This window comes from Trachypithecus francoisi, unplaced genomic scaffold (genome assembly GCF_009764315.1).
Source record: "Trachypithecus francoisi isolate TF-2019V2 unplaced genomic scaffold, Tfra_2.0 Lachesis_group0, whole genome shotgun sequence".
Classification (NCBI taxonomy): Eukaryota; Metazoa; Chordata; class Mammalia; order Primates; family Cercopithecidae; genus Trachypithecus; species Trachypithecus francoisi.
The window spans coordinates 152,052,996-152,075,320 of NW_022681453.1; the positions used below are offsets into that span (position 1 = coordinate 152,052,996).

The 22,325-nt window shown below is 40.8% G+C and overlaps 1 protein-coding gene across 18 annotated transcripts in view; it reads left to right on the forward strand.

The window, feature by feature from the left end:
* The window catches only part of TFDP2 (transcription factor Dp-2), a 217,923-nt gene that overhangs the window by 143,544 nt on the left and 52,054 nt on the right, over positions 1–22,325 (forward strand). For 17 of the 18 annotated variants that reach the window (XM_033212434.1, XM_033212442.1, XM_033212433.1 and 14 more), the window contains one exon: positions 12,908–13,011. The exons of the other annotated variant lie outside the window; for it this stretch is intronic. In XM_033212434.1, coding sequence (XP_033068325.1) covers positions 12,908–13,011 — 104 coding nt within the window. The remainder of the gene's footprint in view (positions 1–12,907; positions 13,012–22,325) is intronic. 18 annotated transcript variants of the gene reach the window in all.

Below are 22,325 nucleotides of genomic sequence, written 5' to 3' on the forward strand. Positions count from 1 at the left end.
GCATGTATAAAGTGCACTTCCAGGGAGCAAAGGTGAATTTAGGAAAACCCTGGCAATTAGCCTCACTTCCTTCATTTTTATATTTAAACACACACAGGCCTTTTAAAGTTTGACACAAAAGTCATTTAAAAATTACAAAATTGACTACATTCTTAAAAATGTGCAAAGAATAATATATGAAAGCAAACACTGTTCCATTGGGGGAAATATTTGCAGCAAGTATAATAGAATAAACGTATTCCTTCAATATTTAAAGACATTCTAGCAAAAAAAGGAACATTTACATAACTTTTAAACAAAAGATGCTCATCTGTACTCATAACAATATATTAAAACCAAAATAAGACCAAAATGAGTTACTATACTTAATTTTAAATGTAAAAGTTGTCAAAGAAAATAAAATTTAAAAACACATTGCCTGGGCGTGGTGGCTCACACCTATAGTCCCACTTTGGGAGGCTGAGGTTGGAGGATTGCTTGAGCCCAGGAGTTCAAGAATAGCCTGGGCAACATGGGAGACCCTATCTCTACAAAAAAGTTTAAAAATTAGCTAGACGTGGTGGCATACTCAGGAGACTGAGCAGGGAGGATGGCCTGAACCGTGGAGTTTGAGGCTGTGGTGAGCTTTGATTGTTCCACTACACTCTAGTCTGGGTGACAGAAGGAAACCCCATCTCTTAAAAATAATAAAATAAAAAACTGGATTAATGAGGATATATGTAAATGGACACTTCTTGCATTTCTAAAGGGAGAAATACACAATTAATACAAGTAATGTGGGTAAAGAAATATGTATAGTCATTCCAGTAGTATATGTAATACTAAAAGCTTTTCCATTACTTAGGAGCTCAATAAATAGACTGTTAGAGCCATAAAAGAGAATACTATGTAGCTAATAAAATAAACATTGAGGCTGGGCATGGTGGCTTATGCCTGTAATCCTAGCACTTTGGGAGGCCAAGGTGGGTGGATCACCTGACGTCATGAGTTCGAGACCAGCCTGGCCAGCATGGTGAGATCCCCGTCTCTACTAAAAGTACAAAAATTAGCCAAGCGTGGTGATGGGTGACTGTAATCCCAGCTCTTCAGGAGGCTGAGGCGGGAGAATCACTTGAACCCAGGAGGTGGAGGTTGCAGTGAGCCGAGATCGCGCCACTGCACTCCAGCCTGGATGACAAGAGTGGGACTCCATCTCATAAATAAATAAATAAATAAATATTGAGGCAACACTACATCTACAGATACGGAAAGACATCTGAGATAGATGTAAAAGCAACACTCAGACTGATAGAAAAAAAGGATTTTTTTTTGACTGGGCGTGGTGACTCACGCCCGTCATGCCAGCACTTTGGGAGGCCAAAGTGGGTGGATCACGAGGTCAGGAGTTCAAAACCAGCCTGACGAACGTGGTGAAACCCCCGTCTCTACTAAAAATACAAAAATTAACCAGGCATGGTGGCATGTGCCTGTGATCCCAGCTACTCAGGAGGCTGAGTTGAGACAGGAGAATCGCTTGAACCTGGCAGGCAGAGGTTGCAGTGAGCCAAGATCATGCCATTGCACTCCAGCCTAGGTGACAGAGCGAGACTCCGTCTCAAAAAAAAAAAGGATATTTTTGCATATGTGTTTGTATATGCCTAGGATATTTTTGGAAGCTTATCAACAAACTGGCACTACAGCTGTCACTAAGGAAGGGAATATTTTGGTGGTGATTCGAGATGGCAGGAGACTCAGTTTTCACTGTATACTGTAGTTTTATGAATTTGTATATATGCTTGCATGTAGACATTCATGTACTTATCAATTTATTCATCCAACAAATATTTATCAAGCTCTGCTTATGCTAGGTGCTGGAGACACCTAGCTGAGCAACGAATGAGATGGCAAAGCCCCTATTGTTGTAGAACTTAACATTCTGAGAGTGACAAGACACTGAGTAATTACATAAGTAAATATAAATATGTAATGTGTCATATAGAGGTAAGTACTATGGTGGAAAAATAAAGTGTAGTAAATTAGGAAGTGCTGATACAGGGTGGTAGATATCTCTGCCGCCGTGTCGACGGAGCAGACTTGAAGGAAACGGGAAGACACGTAGGATATCTGGGGGAGGATTCCAGGCAGAGGAGACTTGAAGGACAAAGGCCATGAAGTAGCAATTTGGTTGGCATGGGTATCAGTGTGAATGTAGAGAAATGAAGTAGGGAGAGACTGACAGGTGACAAGGTCAGAAAGAGGACTGCAGATGATACAGGGCTTTGTAAACCCTCATTAAGGACTCAAGCTAACTGAGATGTGATGCCAGTTGGAGAGTTTTGAAGAGGACTCCTCCATGTAGTGGGATCACTCTGAGTGCTGTGTGAAGGATAAACCAGTTGGGTTTACTAGTATAATGTAATTCACTTATGTAATTGCAAATTTTCTAGTAGCAACATTTTAATAGTATGAATAGACAGGTGAAATGTATTTTAATGATGGATTTTATTGAACCCAAACATTATTAAAACATTATACAAACATTTACTAAAACTTACCATCCGGCCAGGTGTGGTGGCTCATGCCTATAATCCCAGCACTTAGGGACGCCAAGGCAGGTGGATCACTTGAGGTCAGGAGTTCGAGACCAGCCTGGCCAACATTGCAAAACCCCATCTCTACTAAAAATACAAAACAGTGCCGAGTGTGGTGGCTCATGCCTGTAATCCCAGCACTTTGGGAGACTGAGGCGGGCGGATCAGGAGGTCAGGAGATTGAGATCATCCTGGCTAACACAGTGAAACCCCTCTCTATTAAAAATACAAAAAATTAGCCGGGCATGGTGGCGGGCACCTGTAGTCCCAGCTACTCGGGAGGCTGAGAGAGGAGAATGGCGTGAACCCGGGAGGTGGAGCTTGCAGTGAGCCCAGATCGCGCCACTGCACTCCAGCCTGGGTGACAGAGCAAGACTCCGTCTCAAAAAAAAAAAAAAAAAAAAAATTAGCCAGGCGTGATGGTGGGCGCCTGTAGTCCCAGCTACTCAGGAGGCTGAGGCAGGAGAATTGCTTGAACCCAGGAAGTGGAAGTTGTAGTGAGCTGAGATCGCACCACTGCACTTTAGCTTGGGTGACAGAGTGAGACTGTCTTAAAAAAAAAAAAAAAAAAAATGTTGCCGGGCTTGGTGGCTCACGCCTGTAATCCCAGCACTTTAGGAGGCCAAGGTGGGTGGATCACGAGGTCAGGAGTTCGAGACCAGCCTGGCCAACATAGCAAAAACCCTGTTTCTATAAAAATTAGCTGGGCGTGGTGGCGGGCCCCTGTAATCCCAGCTACTCGGGAGACTGAGGCAGGAGAATTGCTCAAACCCAGGAGATGGAGGTTGCAATGAGCTGAGATCGCACCACTACACTCCAGCCTGGGTGACAGAGCAAGACTCCATCTCTCCTTAGAGAGAAAATAAAATTAAAAAGTTAAAAACATTATCAGCCAACATATCAATATAAACATTAGTCAGATGTTTTATAGTTTTTCGTGCTAAGTCTTCAAAATCTGATGTGCATTTTATAACTAGAGCACATCTCAGTTTAAATGCTAAATTTTCAACAATTGAAGTGAAATATAGCCCTATCAAAATGATAAAGTTGTGTTTAATGGGAAAATACTTCATTTGCTTTAGTTTTTAAATATGTTAATTAAAATTAAATAAACTTAAAATCCAGGTCTGACCACATTTCAAGTGCTCAAGTAGCCACCTGTGTCTAGTGACTACTGTATTAGAGAGCATGGAAATAGAGTTGTGGGGTAGGGTGGGCAGCAGCATGGAGCTGCATCTGGAAGCTATTGCAGTAATTCAAGCCGAGATGTTGTCCTGGACCAGAGTGATAGCAGAGGAGAAGGTGAGAAGTGGTTGTATTCAAGCTGTATTTTAAAGATCCAGCTTGCAGGATTTATGAATGAATTGAGCGTGGGATATCAGAGAAATCAAGGTCTCAACGGTAATCTTTTCAGTCTGAGCAGTTGAAGAGTTTTCATTTACTGAGATGAAGAAGGAGGTTTCTGGGTGGGGTGGGGGCAGTCCAGAGTTAGATTTTGGATATGTTAAGTTTGGATATGATGTGTCATATGAGATACATATGACACATCAAATGGAGATAATGAGAAGATAAGTGGATATGTAAGTCCAAAGTTGGAGGGATAAATTTAATCCGGAGAAATATACACCAGAGTCATCAGCATATTTAAAGCCAGGAGACTAAGATGGGATCATCTCATGAGGAAGGGCTCACAGCCGAGAGGTTGGAGGACCGAGCTAAGGGGCTCCCAAATGTTTAGAGAGAAAGGAGCCAGCAACTAAGGCTGAGAAGGAGCGGCCAGTAGATTGGGAGGAGAACCAGGAGAAAATGGTGACTTGGATGTCAAGTGGAGAAAGTGTTTCTAAAGAAAGTGTTTCTAAAGTGTGATTGTAAAAAGTGTCAGAGTACATGGAAGGTTAAAATAAATTGAAGGCCAAGAATTTCAGTGGAATTGTGGGGGGAAATTGGGAAGAGAGGGTTCAAAAGAAACAGATACGGAAGAAGTGGAAACAGCAAATGCTGGCAGATTTTGTGAGTAGTTTTGCTGTAGAGGGCAACAAATTAGTTGGTAACTGGAGGACTGTGGATGGTCAAGAAAAGTTGGTTTGTTTTTTGTTTTTGAGGTGGAAGAAATTATGCATGTTTATGTACTGATGTGAATGATCTGGCAGAGAGGGAAAGATTGTGATGATGCAGGAGACTGACTTAAAAGGAACAGTAGCTGAAGGGATGTTTTTTAGACAAGAAGAGGAACTACCTGTATTTTTTTTTTAAGAGCCAGTTGAGGTGACAGAAGAGGAAAAGCAGAGGATGGTATAATCTATAATTAGCATCTTACTAATTAATATGAACTCGCCCATGTTACAGTTTTCCATCATTTTATTAAGGTATAATTGGGACTTCAGCAAACACATACACCACCACAATCTAGGTCATTTTAACTTACTTATGCTGGGTGTGGTGGCTTATGCCTGTAATCCCAGTGCTTTGGCAAGGTGGGAGGATGGCTTCAGCTCAAGAGTTTTCGAGACCAGCCCGGGCAATATAGTGAGACCCCCTACCTACAAAAAAATAAAAATTAAAAAAAAATAGCTGGGCATGGTGGTGCACACCAGTTGTTCCAGCTCATTGGAAAGCTGAGGCAGGAGGATAACTTGAGCCAGGAGTTTGAGGCCGCAGTGAACTCTGATAGTGCCACTGCTCTCCAGGCTGAATGATAGAGCAAGAATCCTGTCTCAAAACAAACCAAAAACTTTTATTTTAGGTTATAGGTTAGCTTGTCCTGTGAAGTTGGACCCTGTATATATGGTCTATACCATTGCTTCTACTTTAAGACATTTCTAAACCCACAAAAAAGATGTATTCTTTCCTATAGTAAGTGACCAATTTGGTTCTTGTAGGAGGATGTGATGTAGGCTTGGGTGAAGACGGTTTTTCCTAAAGCTAATTCAAGCAAAGAAAGTTTTTTTCAGAAAGTCTATGCCATGGAAAAAAATTTATATAAGCATCATATAAACTAACCACAATTATGTAACTGGATTTTTTTTTCATTTTAATTGGACATATTGAAGGTGATTAATTGTAACTGGAACCCCCTAAAGAATTATGAGTGGAAAAAAAATCTATGGTGTCTAGACAATTCTAGTGGAAAACAAAAATATTACTCAATAAATTGAAATAATATTTGAGCCAAAATCTTGTGCCTGAGCCAACATCTGGCATAAGTTTTTAGTTCTGTTTCTTAGCCACTTCCCTAGGTGATTGATCTCATTTAGTTAATTGAGGGAATTGCCAGAACCAAAATCCAGGCAACTTTAAAAATTGTTGTTTTTAATACACTGAGTCCCAGGAATCAGCTTCTGGACAGTGTCAAGCTCCTATTGCCAAGGAGCTATGAACTTAGGCCACGCACTTAGGAAAAACTGTTTAGACTTTATTTACTTCTCTCAGCCTGGCTGAAATTTTGGTTGACTGAATCTTTATAATCTATTTAAAGGTGTCTTTTTGAGTCAAAATATATATATATATTTCTGCTGCTGAACTTAGTTGATTTGATGAAAGTAAGTTTTGTCTAAACATGTGGCTTTTATTTCTGGGTATTGCAGCTATTGGAATTCTAATGGAGTCCTTTTAACTACTTTTAAAGCAAATTTCATTTTTACTACTTATGAGACAATCATTTCTAGATCTTCAACTTGTTTTAGTAGCTATGGCTGATTCATTCTCTCTGTCTTTCAGAATGATAGTAACTTACTTACTTACTTACTTACTTACTTATTTATTTATTTATTTATTTATTTATAAGACGGAGTCTCGCTTTGTCACCCAGCCTGGAGTGCAGTGGTGCGATCTTGGCTCACTGCAACCTCCACCTCCCAGGTTCAAGCGATTCTCCTGCCTCAGCCTCCTAAGTAGTTGGGATTACAGACACACACCACCACACCTGGCTAATTTTTGTATTTTTAGTAGAGACGGGGTTTTACCATGTTGATCAGGCTGGTCTCAAACTCCTGGCCTCGTGATCCTCCTGCCTTGGCCTCCCAAAGAGCTGGGATTACAAGCGTGAGCCACCACACCTGGCGACAGTAGCTTTTAAAATTATAAAACACGTGCATGCATGTTCATAAAATGTTTTTTTCAAATAATAAAAAGTATAAAACAATGCTTTCTCCGTGCTACTCATCAGAGCTAACCACTATTAAATTTGTGGTTTCTCTTGGCAGACTTTTTATGAATATATAAAAAAAAATGTGAAAAATATACGTATATGTAGTTTTTCAGGTAAATGTAATCGTGTTCTTTTATAATAGGACATTTTTCCATGGCAATACATGCTTGTATTTTTAGGGACTATATAATATTCCATCATGCACATGTACTAGAAGATGTTTAAACACTTAAATTGTTTGTAGGCCTTAGCTTTTCTCCACCGTGCTCCAATCCCAGGACACGTACAATTATTCTTATCTGCCTAGTTTATTATATTTCCACCAGAGGAACTGCTAGTCAGAGGGTATGCCCATTGTCAATCATGATGTCACAGAAGCCAGACATTAGCTTACCACTTAGGCAACAGAGGGTATTTGTTGAGATGGAAAAAAGCTTTAAAATGTGTAGAATTATAGGCCGGGCATGGTGGCTTACGCCTGTAATCCAGCACTTTGGGAGGCCGAGGCAGGCGGATCATGAGGTCAGGAGATCGAGAAACCCCGTCTCTACTAAAAATCCAAAACAATAGCTGGGCGTGGTGGTGGGCACCTGTAGTCCCAGCTACTGGGGAGGCTGAGGGAGAAGAATGGTGTGAACCCAGGAGGCAGAGCTTGCAGTGAGCCGAGGTCGCACTACTGCACTCCAGCCTGAGGGACAGACTGAGACTCCGTCTCAAAAAAAAAAAGTGTAGAATTATTTTTAAAGTATTTATGTAGAATTTTGTATTCTAACACACGGTCAGTTTATTCCTTTCTAATTAAAATCAACACATCAACACATCATCAGAACCTCCAGAAAGGCTCTACAGTATTCCCTTCACTAACAGAGTATGTTAGTCCCTTGAGTGCAGGGAACAATGTTGCTTGTTCACTGAATATCCTAATGCTTAGCCTTAGTTCTTGACATAGAGTAGTAGGTGCCAAGTCAGTATTTTTAAAATGTGCCTGTTTTGCCACATCCTTACCAACTCAGTGCATTATCAGACTTGTTAATTTTTTATCAGTCTAGTATGCAAAAAAAAAATTTTTTTTTTTTTTTGAGACTGAGTCTTACTCTGTCACCCAGGCTGGAGTACAATGGCATGATTTTGGCTCACTGCAACCTCCGCCTCCTGGGTTCAAGCAGTTCTCTTGCCTCAGCCCCCCAAGTAGCTGGGATTACAGGCACACGCCACCATGCCCAGCTAATTTTTGTATTTTTAGTAGAGATGGGGTTTCACCATGTTGGCCAGGCTGGTCTTGAACTCTTGACCTTGTGATCCGCCCACCTTGGCCTCCCAGAGTGCTGGGATTACAGGTGTGAGCCACCGCGCCTGGCCCAAAAGTTAGTTTTTTAATTATTAAAATCAAGCATCTTTTCATGTGATCAATGGCACCTGTATTTCTTCATATACCGGATCTATTTTTATATTGGGGTATTACCTTTTTCTTATTAATTCATAACAGTAGGTTAAATAAACAAAATTTTTTTAAGAATGGTAATCAAATGACCTGTGCGTTGCACATTTGTTTACCAGCCTGACATTTGTCTTCTAAATATATTAAGTCTTGCTATAGAGAAAGTTTTGATTTTTAAGTAGTCAGATCCATCAGTCTTTTCACTTAAGATATCTGAATTCTGTAACACGGTGAGGAGGGCCTTCCTCATTCCAGGATTATAAAAATATTATTGTATTTTTTCTTAAGTTTTAATTTTTATGTTTAAATATTTGATTTTCTGAAATTTGTTTTTGTTCAATGTGATAAGTTGAAATCTAAAATTTCTTTTATCCAAATGGATAGTCTCTTGTCTCAACATCATTGGTTTGAAATACTACCTTTATCATGTACAAAACTTTCGTATATAGGTGAAATTATTTCTGGACTGTAATTTTTGTTTTGTCAATTTATTGTTCTTTTTTCTTTTTTTGAGACAGTCTTGCTCTTTTGCCCAGGCTGGAGTGCAGTGGCACTATCTCGGCTCTCTGCAACCTCCACCTCCTCGGTTCAAGTGATTTTCATGCCTCAGCCTCCCAAGTAGCTGGGATTATGGGTGTGCACCACCACGCCTGGCTAACTTTTGTATTTTTAGTAGAGACAGCGTTTCACCATGTTGGCCAGGCTGGTTTCGAACTCCTGACCTCAAGTGATCTGCCCTGCTTGGCTTCCCAAAGTGCTGGGATTACAGGCGTGAGCCACTGCCCGGCCACATTTTGTTTTAAGAAAATCAGTTGCACAATTGCAAGGTAGGGAAACTTTATTTGATAATACCAGTTCAGTCATGTTAAAAGCGAAATAAACAAAGGACCTGCTGTTTAAATTGATTTCAAACTCAGTATGAGTTATGATCTTGGTTGGAAAAATAACAAGGGTTGTAATTTAAGCTGTATTGCAGGAAGTTTGGCATCCAGATTAGGAAAGGTAATACTTTCAATCTTGGCTGATCAAACAGTTTTTATCATTTGTGCACCTGTTTTGTTCCAAGGACTAAACTAGGTGCTAGGATACAAAGCTGAGAGACGTAGCCCATTTATAATAGAATTACAAGTAAGTGATAACAGGTTTTATGAGAAGCCAGAAGAGGAATATCCAGAATTTAGACCACAGGGGATGGGACAGCTTTTAAGAAGGAGGAGATGCATAGAGCAGAGGCTTTGGAGGTGGAGATATCGGCTTCACTACCATGGGACCTTGTATTTAATTTCAATCTCAATTTCTTAATATATAAAATAGGGTCACTAATAATCTATTTCACACTGTTATCCTAAGCATCGATGAGGAAAAAAGTATACACACATACATATATACATACACATAAAATGTATGTGTGTGTGTGTGTATATATATATATACTTTTTTCCTCATCGATGCTTAGGACAAGAGTGTGTATGTGTGTGTGTGTGTGTGTGTGTGTGCGCATATATATGTGTATATATACACTTTATATGTGTGTGTATATTTATATGTACATACATATATGTGGTATATTTATATGTACATACATATATGTGTGTATATTTATATGTACATACATATATGTATGTATATATAGGAAACCTCTGGAACAGACTCTGGGGACATAATAATTGCTCAGAAAATGGTGTGGAAGCCATCCATTTTGAAGTGCTAGTAGGTAGGAGTTGGCTCAGTAGAGAAGGGCCTTCTCAACAGATGGAAAGGTGTATGCCAAAGCCAGTTGGTTGAATTGGAGCCTCTCTGGAAATGTAAAGTATTTAATCTGTTGGATTGCGGGGTACATGTGGAGGGAGCAACTGAAGATGAAGCTGTGAAAGGAGGCAGGGGTGAGATGTCCACTGCGAGCTTTTGTGCCATGTTGAGGAGTCTGAGAGGCTTTTAGGAAGTGTTGTGGAGTCCTTAAAAACCATAATTAGGGGAGTATTCAAAGCAATTTTGCCAGTTGAAAGACTGGTTTGTTATAGATGCGTGGAGTGGCTGGGAAAGCTGTTAGAGGTAGGATATCTAGTAAGAGCGATGGTGCTCAGCCCTAGCCGCACATTGGAACTGTCTGGAGAATGTTTAATGGCCCAATGCCCAGGTTCACCCCAGATCAATTATATCGGCAGCTCTAGGATCCTAGGCATTGGTATTGTTCATTGTTCCCCAGGCGATTCCATTGGACAGCCAGTATTGTCAATCAACTGAGTTAGAGGGTAACTGTATTCAAACCAGATATGAAGTTGCAAATTAAATGAGTGCCAGCAGCATAGTGCAGGGATCCCCAGTCGGGCCACCAGGTACCAGTCCGTGACCTGTTAGGAACTGGGCCACACAGCAGGAAGTGAGTGGCAGGCAGGCAAGCCAGTGAGTGAGCAAAGCTTCATCTGTATTTACAACCACTCCTCATCGCTCACATCACCGCCTGAGCTCTGCCTCCTGTCAGATCAGCAGCGGCATTAGATTATCATAGGAGCACAAACCCTATTGTGAACTGTGCATGTGAGGGATCTAGGTTGCACACTTCTTATGGGAATCTAATGCCTGATGATCTGTCACTGTCTCCATCCCTCCCCGATGGAACTCTCTAGTAGCAGGAAAACAAGCCCAAGGCTCCCACTGATTATGCATTGTGATGATTTGTATAACTAATTCATTATATACTACAATGTAATAATAATAGAAATAAAGTGCACGATAAATGTAATGTTCCTGAATCATTGCAAAACCATACCTCCCTTCACCCCCGTCTGTGGAGAAACTGTCTTCCACGAAACCAGTCCCTGGTGCTAAAAAGGTTGGGGACTGCTGGCATAAAGGAACTAGAATAAGGAAATAACAAATACGGTGGTCAGTTGAATGAGAAGGAGATGGAGTGAAGATCTGAAGATTATTTCTAGATTGGATCATTGGGTGGATTCAATGATCATATACGAGGGCTCAGTCATATATCAAGAGTGAGAACAGGAAGTAGAAGCAGATTTGGGTACTTGGACTTGCTGAGTGGGTACAATAAATATAATTTGATTTTATTTGTGGAATTAGGGGGAAAATGAACTCTACAAAAACTGAAGGGAAAGGGCCAATGGAATAGTTGAAAGTTCAGGAGACAGAGTAGATAACTGATGGGTGAGATCCCTGAAGAGGCAGAAAGTGCAGAGCAGAGATGAAAGAAGCCATTTTGGGCCAGGCACGGTGGGTCACGCCTGTAATCCCAGAACTTTGAGAGGCTGAGGCAGGCGGATTACCCAAGGTCAGGAGTTCGAGACCAGCCTGGCCAATATGGTGAAACCCCGTCTTTACTAAAACTCAAAAATTAGCTGGGCATGATGGCGGGTGCCTGGAATCCCGGCTACCCAGGAGGCTGAGATGGGAGAACCACTTGAACCTGGGAGGCAGAGGTTGCAGTGAGCCAAGATCGCGCCACTGAACTCCAGCCTGGGCAACAGAGCGAGACTCTCAAAAAAAGAAAAAGAAAAAGAAAAAAGAAGTCATTTGGGCTGGGTGCCATGGCTCAAGCCTTTAATCCCAGCACTTTGGGAGACTAAGGGGGAGAACTGCTTGAAGCGCAGGAGTTTGAGACCAGGCTGGGCAACATGGCAAGACCCCATCTCTACAAAATAAAAAAAATTAGCCAGGTGTGGTGACGCATGCCTGTGGTGTCAGCCACTTTGGAGGCTGAGGTGGGAGGATCACTTGAGCCCTGGAGTTTGAGGCTATAGTTACCTGTCATTGCATCACTGCCCTCTAGCCTGGGTGTCAGAGAGAGACCCCCATCTCAAAAAAAAAAAAAAATAGTAAGGGGATTAAAGAGTGTGGTCAAGTTTTGGAAGATGGGGGTCATCTGAGGAAGGCAACTAAGAAGGAAATGTCTTTGTTGTCCTAACCTTAAATGTTGTTTGTCCCCGGGTTTTAGTGTTGGCCTTTCACATACTTCCTGGATGATCTCCTTTGATCTATTTTGTTACACTGTTATCTTCTAAGAGAAACATTGATAAGCTGAAGTTTGTTGGGGGAATTAAGTAGTTGATGTTATAGTTCAGAAAATAATAGGTTGGCTTTTCCTTCAGGGGGGAATTTTCTTGGTAGAAGTTTGCTATGTTAATTTGAAATTTAAAGTACTGAGATCACTTGAAAACACGGTACAGATCCCACTGTTTCTAGTATTAATAACTAGTTAGCACCATGTTTTTTCTCTAGTATTATAAAACCCTAAAGCATTATCAATTTGACAGTTTGAAAATATGTTAGCTTTTAGTCTCGATGTTTTGTACTATAAAGAAATTTAAATAGTTATTTTACTTTTCATGTTATGTTTCATCATCAGATATATTATTTGTTCCGTCTTGTCTATTAAAGATCTCTTTCTCAATTCTGATATAAACTGTGATTTGCATTATATATTCTCTAAATATTTTTTCCTCTAAAAGACCAACTGAAAGTTTCGTAGTTAATTGTCAAATAATTGGAACTATTTATTTTATAGACTTTCAGTAAAATATAAGTAAGATTAGTTATGCAGCAAAGTTAATTGTATTCCTTACAACAAAGCAGTCATTAGTATGGCTTTTCAGTAAGGTGTGTTTTGTTCATAATGTGCTTCCTAAGATATTTATAAATTACCTCAACAAAATGAATTAGGACCATGGGTGTATATAGCTAGAAAATGGCCTTGGTATTGCAGAATACTAACTTAATGTTTTGATATCATTTCAGGCAACATTTCATTTGTTGCATTTCCAGTTTCCAATACCAACTCACCTACAAAGATTTTACCAAAAACCTTAGGACCAATAAATGTGAATGTTGGACCCCAAATGGTAAGAAAATTATCAAATCTTAGAATTGAAACTTTGTTTAGTGAAGACTAATGTAAAGGATAATTGCATTAAATATGTTTGATCAGATATTCCAGTTAAACCAGGAGTGGTAGGTGTCTCACACCTGTAATCCCAACACTTTGGGAAGCCAAGGCAGGTGGATCGCTTGAACCCAGGAGTTCAAGACCAGTCTGGGCAACATGGTGAAACCCTGTCTCAACAAAAAACAGCTGGTCACTGTGGCACATGCCTGAAGTCCCAGCTACTTGGAGGACTGAGGCGGGAGGATTGCTTGAGCCCAAGAGGTCAAGGTCACAGTGAACTGTGTTTGCACCACTGCACTCCAACCTGGGTGATAAAGCAAGACCCTGTCTCAAAAAGAAAAAAATATATATAATTAATTTCAGTTATCTGAGTCACTTTTAAAAAACATTCTGTTTTTATCTGAGTGTATCTGGTCAAGTCTTGAGCTTGAGAAAAAGAAAGTCATTGTGCTCTTTAATATTTAATTTTCACATATTTGAATCTGTGGATTCTGGATATGTAGTTTTAAGTCTTTTGCTCTCTGTATGAGGTTTCTCTTGTATTTAGTTGTTTAAATTGATTTGAAATGTATTATGCTTTATGTCCTCCTCCTCTTTTCTTTTTCTTATAAAATAACCTTTACTGCTCTAAACTATGTAGTCTCACATAAATGGAATCTGAGACCCAACAGTTAATTTACATCTGGAGCTATTAATTTAAAACTCCTTTCATTAAAGGCTTCTGGAGAAAAAACAATATACCAATTTATTTTAATCTTTAGTGGTAGAAATAATGAATGAAAAATGGAAAACAACTGTTTCTCTAAAGTCATTCATTAATTATGCTAGAGCGTGAAGTGTGTAGCACTTTCAGCAGACTTATTTATAAACAAGGTTGCATTCCACTACTCTGAAACTAAGTCTAATTTAAATGGCCTTACCCACCATTAGTAAAAGTACTCAAACATTTAAGCAATAACTCTTTGTTACCAGTGTTTCCATCTTTTCATCTGTAGAGCAATAAGAATAAATTTCGCCCACAGTGTACTGTGGACTATGTTAAATGCAAAATTATTTAGATAAAAATATCTTTTAACATACCTAATGGTTTCAGAAAGTCTCTAAGACTTTAGGACACATTCTTGACATGACATTTTCCTTGGTTAGTTGAGGACTGTTTATCATCTGTAGAAATCAAGCTAAAGATCCAACACAATTTACTGTAAGTATGTGAAGAATGTAGTCTACCTCCAAACCTCATGGAGATTTAAGCTCAAATAAGAGCCCTCATTTCAAGGTAGCTCAGGTTCTATTTTCAGACATTTGCTAAGCATTTGCCCCTCCTCAGCCACTACTATAGGTGCAAATGAGATAAAACACTCAACTTTAAAATTTGCATTTTGAAATGTGATTATATTAGCACCAAAATTAAACATACTCAAATTTTTATGAGTCTTGCCCTTACAATACTCTTCTGTTTTGAGAGATTATTTTCTATTATTTTTTGTTTGTTTAATGCTGCTATACCCCAAGGTGAATTTATCCTTTGGAAGCATATATAATTTTTCTCCCATTGTCAGTTTGAACTAACATGCATGTTTGTCCTTACATGGTCCAGTTCTGTTAATAATAAGTAGTGATGTGTGGTACTAACTCAGTTACTGTAAATCTCAGGATCAGCAGAACAAAGGTCACAAGAAGGAGAGGAGATTTGGAACTCTACCTTCAACTGGGCCATCCCAAGTACTTAATTTGTCCACCTACTTCTGAGGTCCTTTTTTCAGTTCTGAGTTCTTAGACAGGAATCAGAATTTCGTTTTTGGTTTCCTAATTGTTGTAAGACCCCATTGCTATCTCTTGAATGTGTCCCTCCAAAATTCATGTTGAAGCTTAATCCCTATTGTCATGGTATTAAGGGGTGGGACCTTTGGGGAAGTGATTAAGCTATGAGGGCTTCATTCTCATGGAAGGGATTAGTGACTTTATAAAAGAAGTTGAGGCTGGGTGCGGTGGCTCAGGCCAGTAATCCCAGCACTTTGGGAGGCCGAGGTGGGCAGGTCATGAGATCAAGAGACCGAGGCCATCCTGGTCAACATGGTGAAACCCATCTCTACTAAAAATACAAAAATTGCTGAGTGTGGTGGCTCACGCCTGTAATCCCAGCACTTGGGGAGGCCGAGCAGGTGGATCACGAGGCAGGAGATCGAGACCATCCTGGCTAACACAGTGAAACCCCATCTCTACTAAAATACAAAAAATTAGCCGAGCATGGTGACACATATGTAGTCCTAGCTACTCGGGAGGCTAAGGCAGGAGAATCACTTGAACCTGGGAGGCAGAGGTTGCAGTGAGCAGAGATCGTGCCACTGTACTCCAGTCTGGGCAATAGAGCAAGACTCCGTCTAAAAAAATAATAATAATAATAAAATAAAAAACAAACAGTTGAAGGGAGCTCTTTGCCCCACTTCCTGTAGTGAAGACACTACAAGAAGGTACCATCTATGAAGCAGAGAGTGAGCCTTCACTAGACACCGAATTTGCTAGCTTGATCCTGGACTTCCCAGCCACCAGAACTTCAAGAAATACATTTCTATCATTTATAAATTACCTATGCTAAGGTATTTTGTTATAGCAGACTAAGACAAAAATTAGTACCAAGAACTGGGGTGCTGCCATAACAAACACCTAAAACTGGAAATGGCTTTAGAACTGGGTAATGGGCAGAGGCTGGAAGAGTTCAGAGGAACAGCCTGGAAAAAGCCTCTTGAGATGAATGGACCATTAAGGGTGATTATGATGAGGAATCAGAAGAGGAGGAGAGCTGTAGAGAAAGCCTCACTCTTCTTAGAGAGTACCTCCGTGGTCATAAACAGAATGTTGGCACAAATATGGATGGTAAAGGCCATTATAATGAGGTCCCAGACAGGAGTGAAAGACATGTTATTGGAAACTGGAGGAAAAGCCATCCTTGTTACAGAGTAGCACAAGGCTGGGCGCAGTGGCTCATTCCTGTAATCCCATCATTTTGTGAGGCCAAGGCAGAAGGATGTCTTGAGCCCAGGAGTTCAAGACCAGCCTGGGCAACATAGTGAGACCTCATCTCTACTAAAAAAAAACTAAAAAATTAGCTAGGCCGGGTGCAGTGGTTCATACCTGTAATCCCAGCACTTTGGGAGGCCGAGGCTGGTGGATCACTTGAGGTCAGGAGTTCAAGACCAGCCTGGCCCACGTGGTGAAACCCTGTCTCTACTAAAAATACAAAAATTAGCCAGACATGGTGGTGGGTGCCTATAATCCCAACTACTTGGGAGGCTGAGGCAGGAAGATCACTTGAACCTGGGAGCCTGAGGTTGCAGTGAGCAAAGATTGCACCATTGCACTCCAGCCTGGGCAACAGAGCGAGACTGTCTCAGAAAACAAACAAACAAAAACCCAGGCATGGTGGCACCTATAGTCCTTGCCACTCAGGAGACTAAGGAGAGAGGATCACTTGGGCCCAAGAGTCCAAGGCTGTAGTGACCCTGACAGAGGGGTCACTATAAGACAACCAAACAACAACCACCAAAAAAGTGGCAAGGGACTTCACTGAATTGTTTTCCTGTTTTAATGTTTTGTGGAAGGAGGAACTTAGGATCAGTGAAATTGGATAGTTGGCCAAAGAAATTTCTAAGCAAAGTGTTTAAGGATCAATGTGACTTCTCTTGGCTGTTTATAGTAAAATGTGAGAAGAGAGAAGTGAATTAAAGATATAATTTATAATCAGAAGTGAAGATTTGGGAAATTCTCAGCTTGGCCATGTAAAGAATAAAAAGCATGTTCTGGAGAGAACACCAAAAGAGTGGCCTAGTCACCTTTTGATAAAGAAGACTAGTGTGCATGGGTGGAAGCTTGGTGCTGTTCATCAAAACAATGGAAGAATAAACCCACAGCATTTCAGTGATTATCGGTGCTGCTCCTCCCATCACAGGCCCAGAGTGCCAAGACATGGGGGACAGAACTATCAAAAGAGGGGCTTCAGGCGCTAATGAAACCCTGGCAATCCCTTCCTGGCACTGTGTCAAGTCTGCTCCCCAAATTTTGGCGCAGTACTCCTTAGCCTTTCCAGGTGTGGCTCCGGTAGGCCCAAATATAGTGCAAGTATGTATGTGGCTGCTCCTCTAGAGGGCACAGGTGGTGAACCTTGGCAGTGTCTGAGTGATGCATGCCATCTCCAATGGGTACAGAGTGCACAAGCTGCGGGATATGATAACTTCCACCTAGATTTCAAAAGATGCCCTGGAGAGCCTTAACAGATCCTGGCAGAGAATTGTTACAGAGGTGAGGCCACCACTGGGAACCCTCACCAGGGCAAAGCTTAGTGGAGCTGAGATGGGCGGGGTCGCTCCCTGAGGCCCTAGTCTAGTAGACCTTCCAGCATGCAACTGCAGCCTGAGAGAGCCACATGCAGAAGACTCAAGCTCTAACCTGGGAGAACTGAGCATGGGCTGCCCCCAGTAAAGTCATGGGGATGGGGGCCCCTGGTACCCTGGGGGCCCAACTCCTGCTCCAGTGTGTCCAGAAGGCAGGATATCAAGTCAAAGATTATTCTGAAGCCTTAAAAGTTAATGTCGGCCGGGCGCGGTGGCTCAAGCCTGTAATCCCAGCACTTTGGGAGGCCGAGACGGGCGGATCACGAGGTCAGGAGATCGAGACCATCCTGGCTAATACGGTGAAACCCCGTCTCTACTAAAAAATACAAAAAACTAGCCGGGCGACGAGGCGGGCGCCTGTAGTCCCAGCTACTCGGGAGGCTGAGACAGGAGAATGGCGTGAACCCGGGAGGCGGAGCTTGCAGTGAGCTGAGAGCCGGCCACTGCACTCCAGCCTGGGCGGCAGAGCAAGACTCCGTCTCAAAAAAAAAAAAAAAAAAAAAAAAGTTAATGTTTGCCCTGTTGGGTTTTGGATTGGTTGGGACCTATTATCCCTTTCTTCTTTTCCATTTTCTCCCTTTTGGAATGGGAATGCATGTTCTGTGCCTGTCCCATCATTGTATTTTGGAAACAGGTTGGATTTCACAGACTCACAGCTGGAGGGGAATTTGCCTCAGGATGAATTGCACCTTTGAGTCTTACCCATATCTGATTTGGGGAAGGAGTTAGGACTTGTGAGACTATGGAATGAAATGAATGTATTTTGCCTGTGAAATAGGAATGTTAGAGGGCCAGGAACTGAATGCTCTGGTCTGAATGGGTTCCTCCAAAATTCATGTTGAAACCTAATCCCTACTGTGGTGGTATTAAGAGGCGGAGCCTTTGGGGAAGTGATGAAGTCATGAGGGCTTCACCCTCATGAATGGAATTAGTGCCCTTATAAAAGAGGTTGAAGGGAGCACCCTGGACCCTTTCTGCTATTAGGATGCAACCAGAAGGCATCATCTCTGAAGCAGAGAATAAACCCTCACCAGGCACTGAATCTGCCAGCACTTTAATTTTGGACCTCTCAGCAACCTCCAGAACAGTGAGCAATAAATTTCTATGGTTTGTAAATTACCCAGTTTTGTACTCCTTGCAGAAGACTTTAAAGAAAATTAATTAGTTAATTACCCAGTCTAAGGTGGTTTGTTATAGTAGCCTGAATGGACTAAGACACCCAGTTAGCGCCATTATTGGTTCTCCTCTAACTCCCTCATCCATGATTTTTTAAAAAGTTTTTGTTTAGTTAAAGAATTCTTGGATAAAAACTCACCGATTTGCTTCTTAGCCTTCTGTTTCTGCTTGCCCTTTGAACTTCACGTGTCTTTTGGAAGCCAAATCTTAATGGTAGATAGAAATTTCAAAAGGCCCCATGAAAAGTTTTCATTTGTTTTCTGTAGTTATGAAAACTAGTTTAGCAGTACCTATTTCAGTTGAAGATACTTGCCCTTTTCTTACAGGCTCTCTTATGGTTATATGTTATAGATCTTATGATAATACAGTTGACCTTTGAACAATGGCAAGGGATAAGGGCACAGCCCCTGTGCAGTCACGAATCCATGGATAGCTTTTGACTCCCCCAAAATTTAACTGTTAATACCTTATTATTGACTAGAAGCCTTACTATAACATAAATAGTCAAATAACACATTTTATGTTATATTAATGTTATTTTGTATGTTAGTATGTATTGTATACTATATTCTTACAATAAAGTAAGCTAGGGAAAAAATATTACTAAGAAAATCATTAGAAAAATACATTTATAATTCATTAAGTGGAAGTGGATTATCATAAAAGTCTTCATCCTCGATGCCTTCACGTTGAGTAGGCTGCGGAGAAGAAAGAGGAGGAGTTGATCTGGCTGTCTCAGGGGTGGCAGAAGTGAAAGAAAATCCATGTATAAGTGGACCTGCCCAGTTCAAGCCCATGTTATTCAAGAGTCAACTGTATAAGATAATCTCATGACTGTCTTATTTTAGAAGAGTGAAAACTACATGTTTCTTACAGTGAAAACCAAAATTCCATCAAATAGTGAAATCTCTTAATATATCACTTTATAATTTTGTAATTTTTTTCCCTTTGGAATACATATGCTCTCTTGGCTTTTTAAACTGTAGATGGCAGTAGCACATAAAATATGTTGATTGAAGGCAGGAAAATGTTCAGAATAATGTTCAATTGCTATCTGATTTTCCCAATGTAACTAATTCTATTGTCAGAGAAACTACATAACAGTTAAATTAAGGATGTCTGGATTTTTGGTAAGAGGACTCTGAAATTTAAAACTCCATTTTCCTTAGCATATCAAGTGAATATTAAAAGTATATTTTTACCTCCAACTTTAATACTTCAGTTTGGGATTTCAATTTTTTTTTTTTTTTTTTTTAACAGAGTCTCGCTCTGTCGCCTAGGCTGGAGTGCAGTGGCACAATCTCAGCTCACTACAGCCTCCGCTTCCCAGGTTCAAGCGATTCTTCTGCTTCAGCCTCCTGAGTAGCTGGGATTACTGGCGTGTGCCACAACACCCAGCTGATTTTGTTTGTATTTTTGGTAGAGATGGGGTTTCACCATTTTGGCCAGGCAGGTCTCGAACTCCTGACCTCAAATGATCCACCCGCCTCAGCCTCCCAAAGGGTGGGGATTTTAGGAGTGAACCACCGTGCCTAGCCTGGGATTTCAAAATTAAGGTTCAGGGTTAGAAAGCATGACTGACTCATCACCCTGTAAACCAATTTTCTTATATTCTGTGGCTGGTCAAGTCTCACTGACTTTCCTTTTGTTTTATTTCTTACGTTTCACTCTCATTATCCTAGTTTAGTAACTTATTGTATCTCACATACTCTTAGACCTTATCTGTCCTGTTCAAGTGTGTCATCTCTCTAATTTGTTCATGCAGGAAATGTTTATTAAGGAATTGCTGTGTACCAGGCCCTGTGCTAAGAGAAAGGAGCAGAGTGTTGCTAATCACTCTCCAATCAGCAAAGAATATCAGCTAACAATCTGACAATGAGGGAGGGAAAAAAAGAAAATGTAAACTAGAATTCACTTTCAAAGTCATTTTCATAAAGATAGCTGGTTTTTCTCTATGTCCTCTTTCCCTTCCTCCTTCCTTTCTTTTTTCTTTTCTTTCTTTCTTTTTTTTTTGAGATAGAGTCTCACTCTGTCACCCAGGATGGAGTACAGTGGCATGATCCCTGGTTACTGTAACCTCCTTCTCCTGCCTCAGCCTTCCAAGTAGCTGGGATTATAGGTGCACAGCCCCACGCCCAGCTAATTTTTGTATTTTTAATAGAGTAGGGATTTCGCCGTGTTGGCCAGGCTGATCATGAACTCCTGATCTCAAATGATCGGCCTGCCTTTGCCTCTCAGAAAGTGCTAGGATTACAGGCATGAGCCACCATGCCCAGCTTTTTTTTTTTTTCTACAAAGCCGTGTAAATCAGCAAAACCAAGCATGTAGGCTGCTAATACCATATAAAAAAAGATCTCCTTAGTAATAATACTGCAGTAGTAATGCAATGCATTTCAAGGGTAAATTGGAATGCTTAGAATAGCTTTGTAGGCCGGGCGCGGTGGCTCAAGCCTGTAATCCCAGCACTTTGGGAGGCCGAGACGGGCGGATCATGAGGTCAGGAGATCGAGACCATCCTGGCTAACATGGTGAAACCCCGTCTCTACTAAAAAATACAAAAACTAGCTGGGCGTGGTGGCGGGCGCCTGTAGTCCCAGCTACTCGGGAGGCTGAGGCAGGAGAATGGCGTGAACCCGGGAGGCGGAGCTTGTAGTGAGCTGAGATCCGGCCACTGTACTCCAGCCTGGGTGACAGCGAGACTCCGTCTCAAAAAAAAAAAAAAAAAAAAGAATAGCTTTGTAGACATTGCTGTTCAAGGAGTAGAGTCGACCAGAGGGTAATCAAATAACTCACATTTTTCTTCATAAGCTGTCCATACCCAAGGTCAGCATGATAGAGAACGTGATGTAGTGATTGGTGGAAACTATGCTGTATTTTTTTAGTGGATTTTATATAATCCTTTTAGCATATCAATAAATGAAGTTACTTTTTTTCCCTGTTATTTTAAAAGTTGAGTATTTTATCCCAGTTAGTAAATATTTATTGTGCCTTTCCTATGAGCATCCCCTACCACTGTGTTAAACCCTGCAAAGGACATAGTTTAGCAGGTTACTCTCCACCCCTAAAGATCCTGCACTGAAATGAAAGTGGGGATGTGGGACCAGACGTGTGGAGTGGGAAGTGCAAGCATACTTGGAATGCAAGGCAGAATTCATTGAGAGGTACAGACACATTTTCTGTTTTTATGTTTTCGCACGAGGCACACTTCTGAGTGCCTTATTTAATACCCTTGGTGTATTGTACATAATCAGAACTCTCCAGACATCTGTCACTATTATTAACTTTTGTTTTTATTTTTTTTTTAACTATAGAATGAACTTACTAAAACTATTTCGTAAACAATTGTAGGTACTAACATTTTCCTAGCCCCAAACTAACATAGTCAAACATAAACAGAAGCTAGCTAAGATTCTTAAATACTTGGTAAATGAATACATGTTGACTAGACTTTAATAACTAGCTCTGAACTATTTTTATCAGAGGTTATTGTTTGACTCTTTCCTTCAAATGCAAATGAAGAGCTTGAAATGCTTATTAATCCTTCCCTTTAGTTATGTATGGAGCAAGTTAACAATGAATTTAATGATTCACCCTGGCTGCAGAAACATCTTTCATTTGGTCAGGGAGATAAAAATTAATTAGCATTTTGTCTTGCATAAGGCAGTAGAATAGAACTATTTCTCGTGTTTGAGGACTTATTAACAAT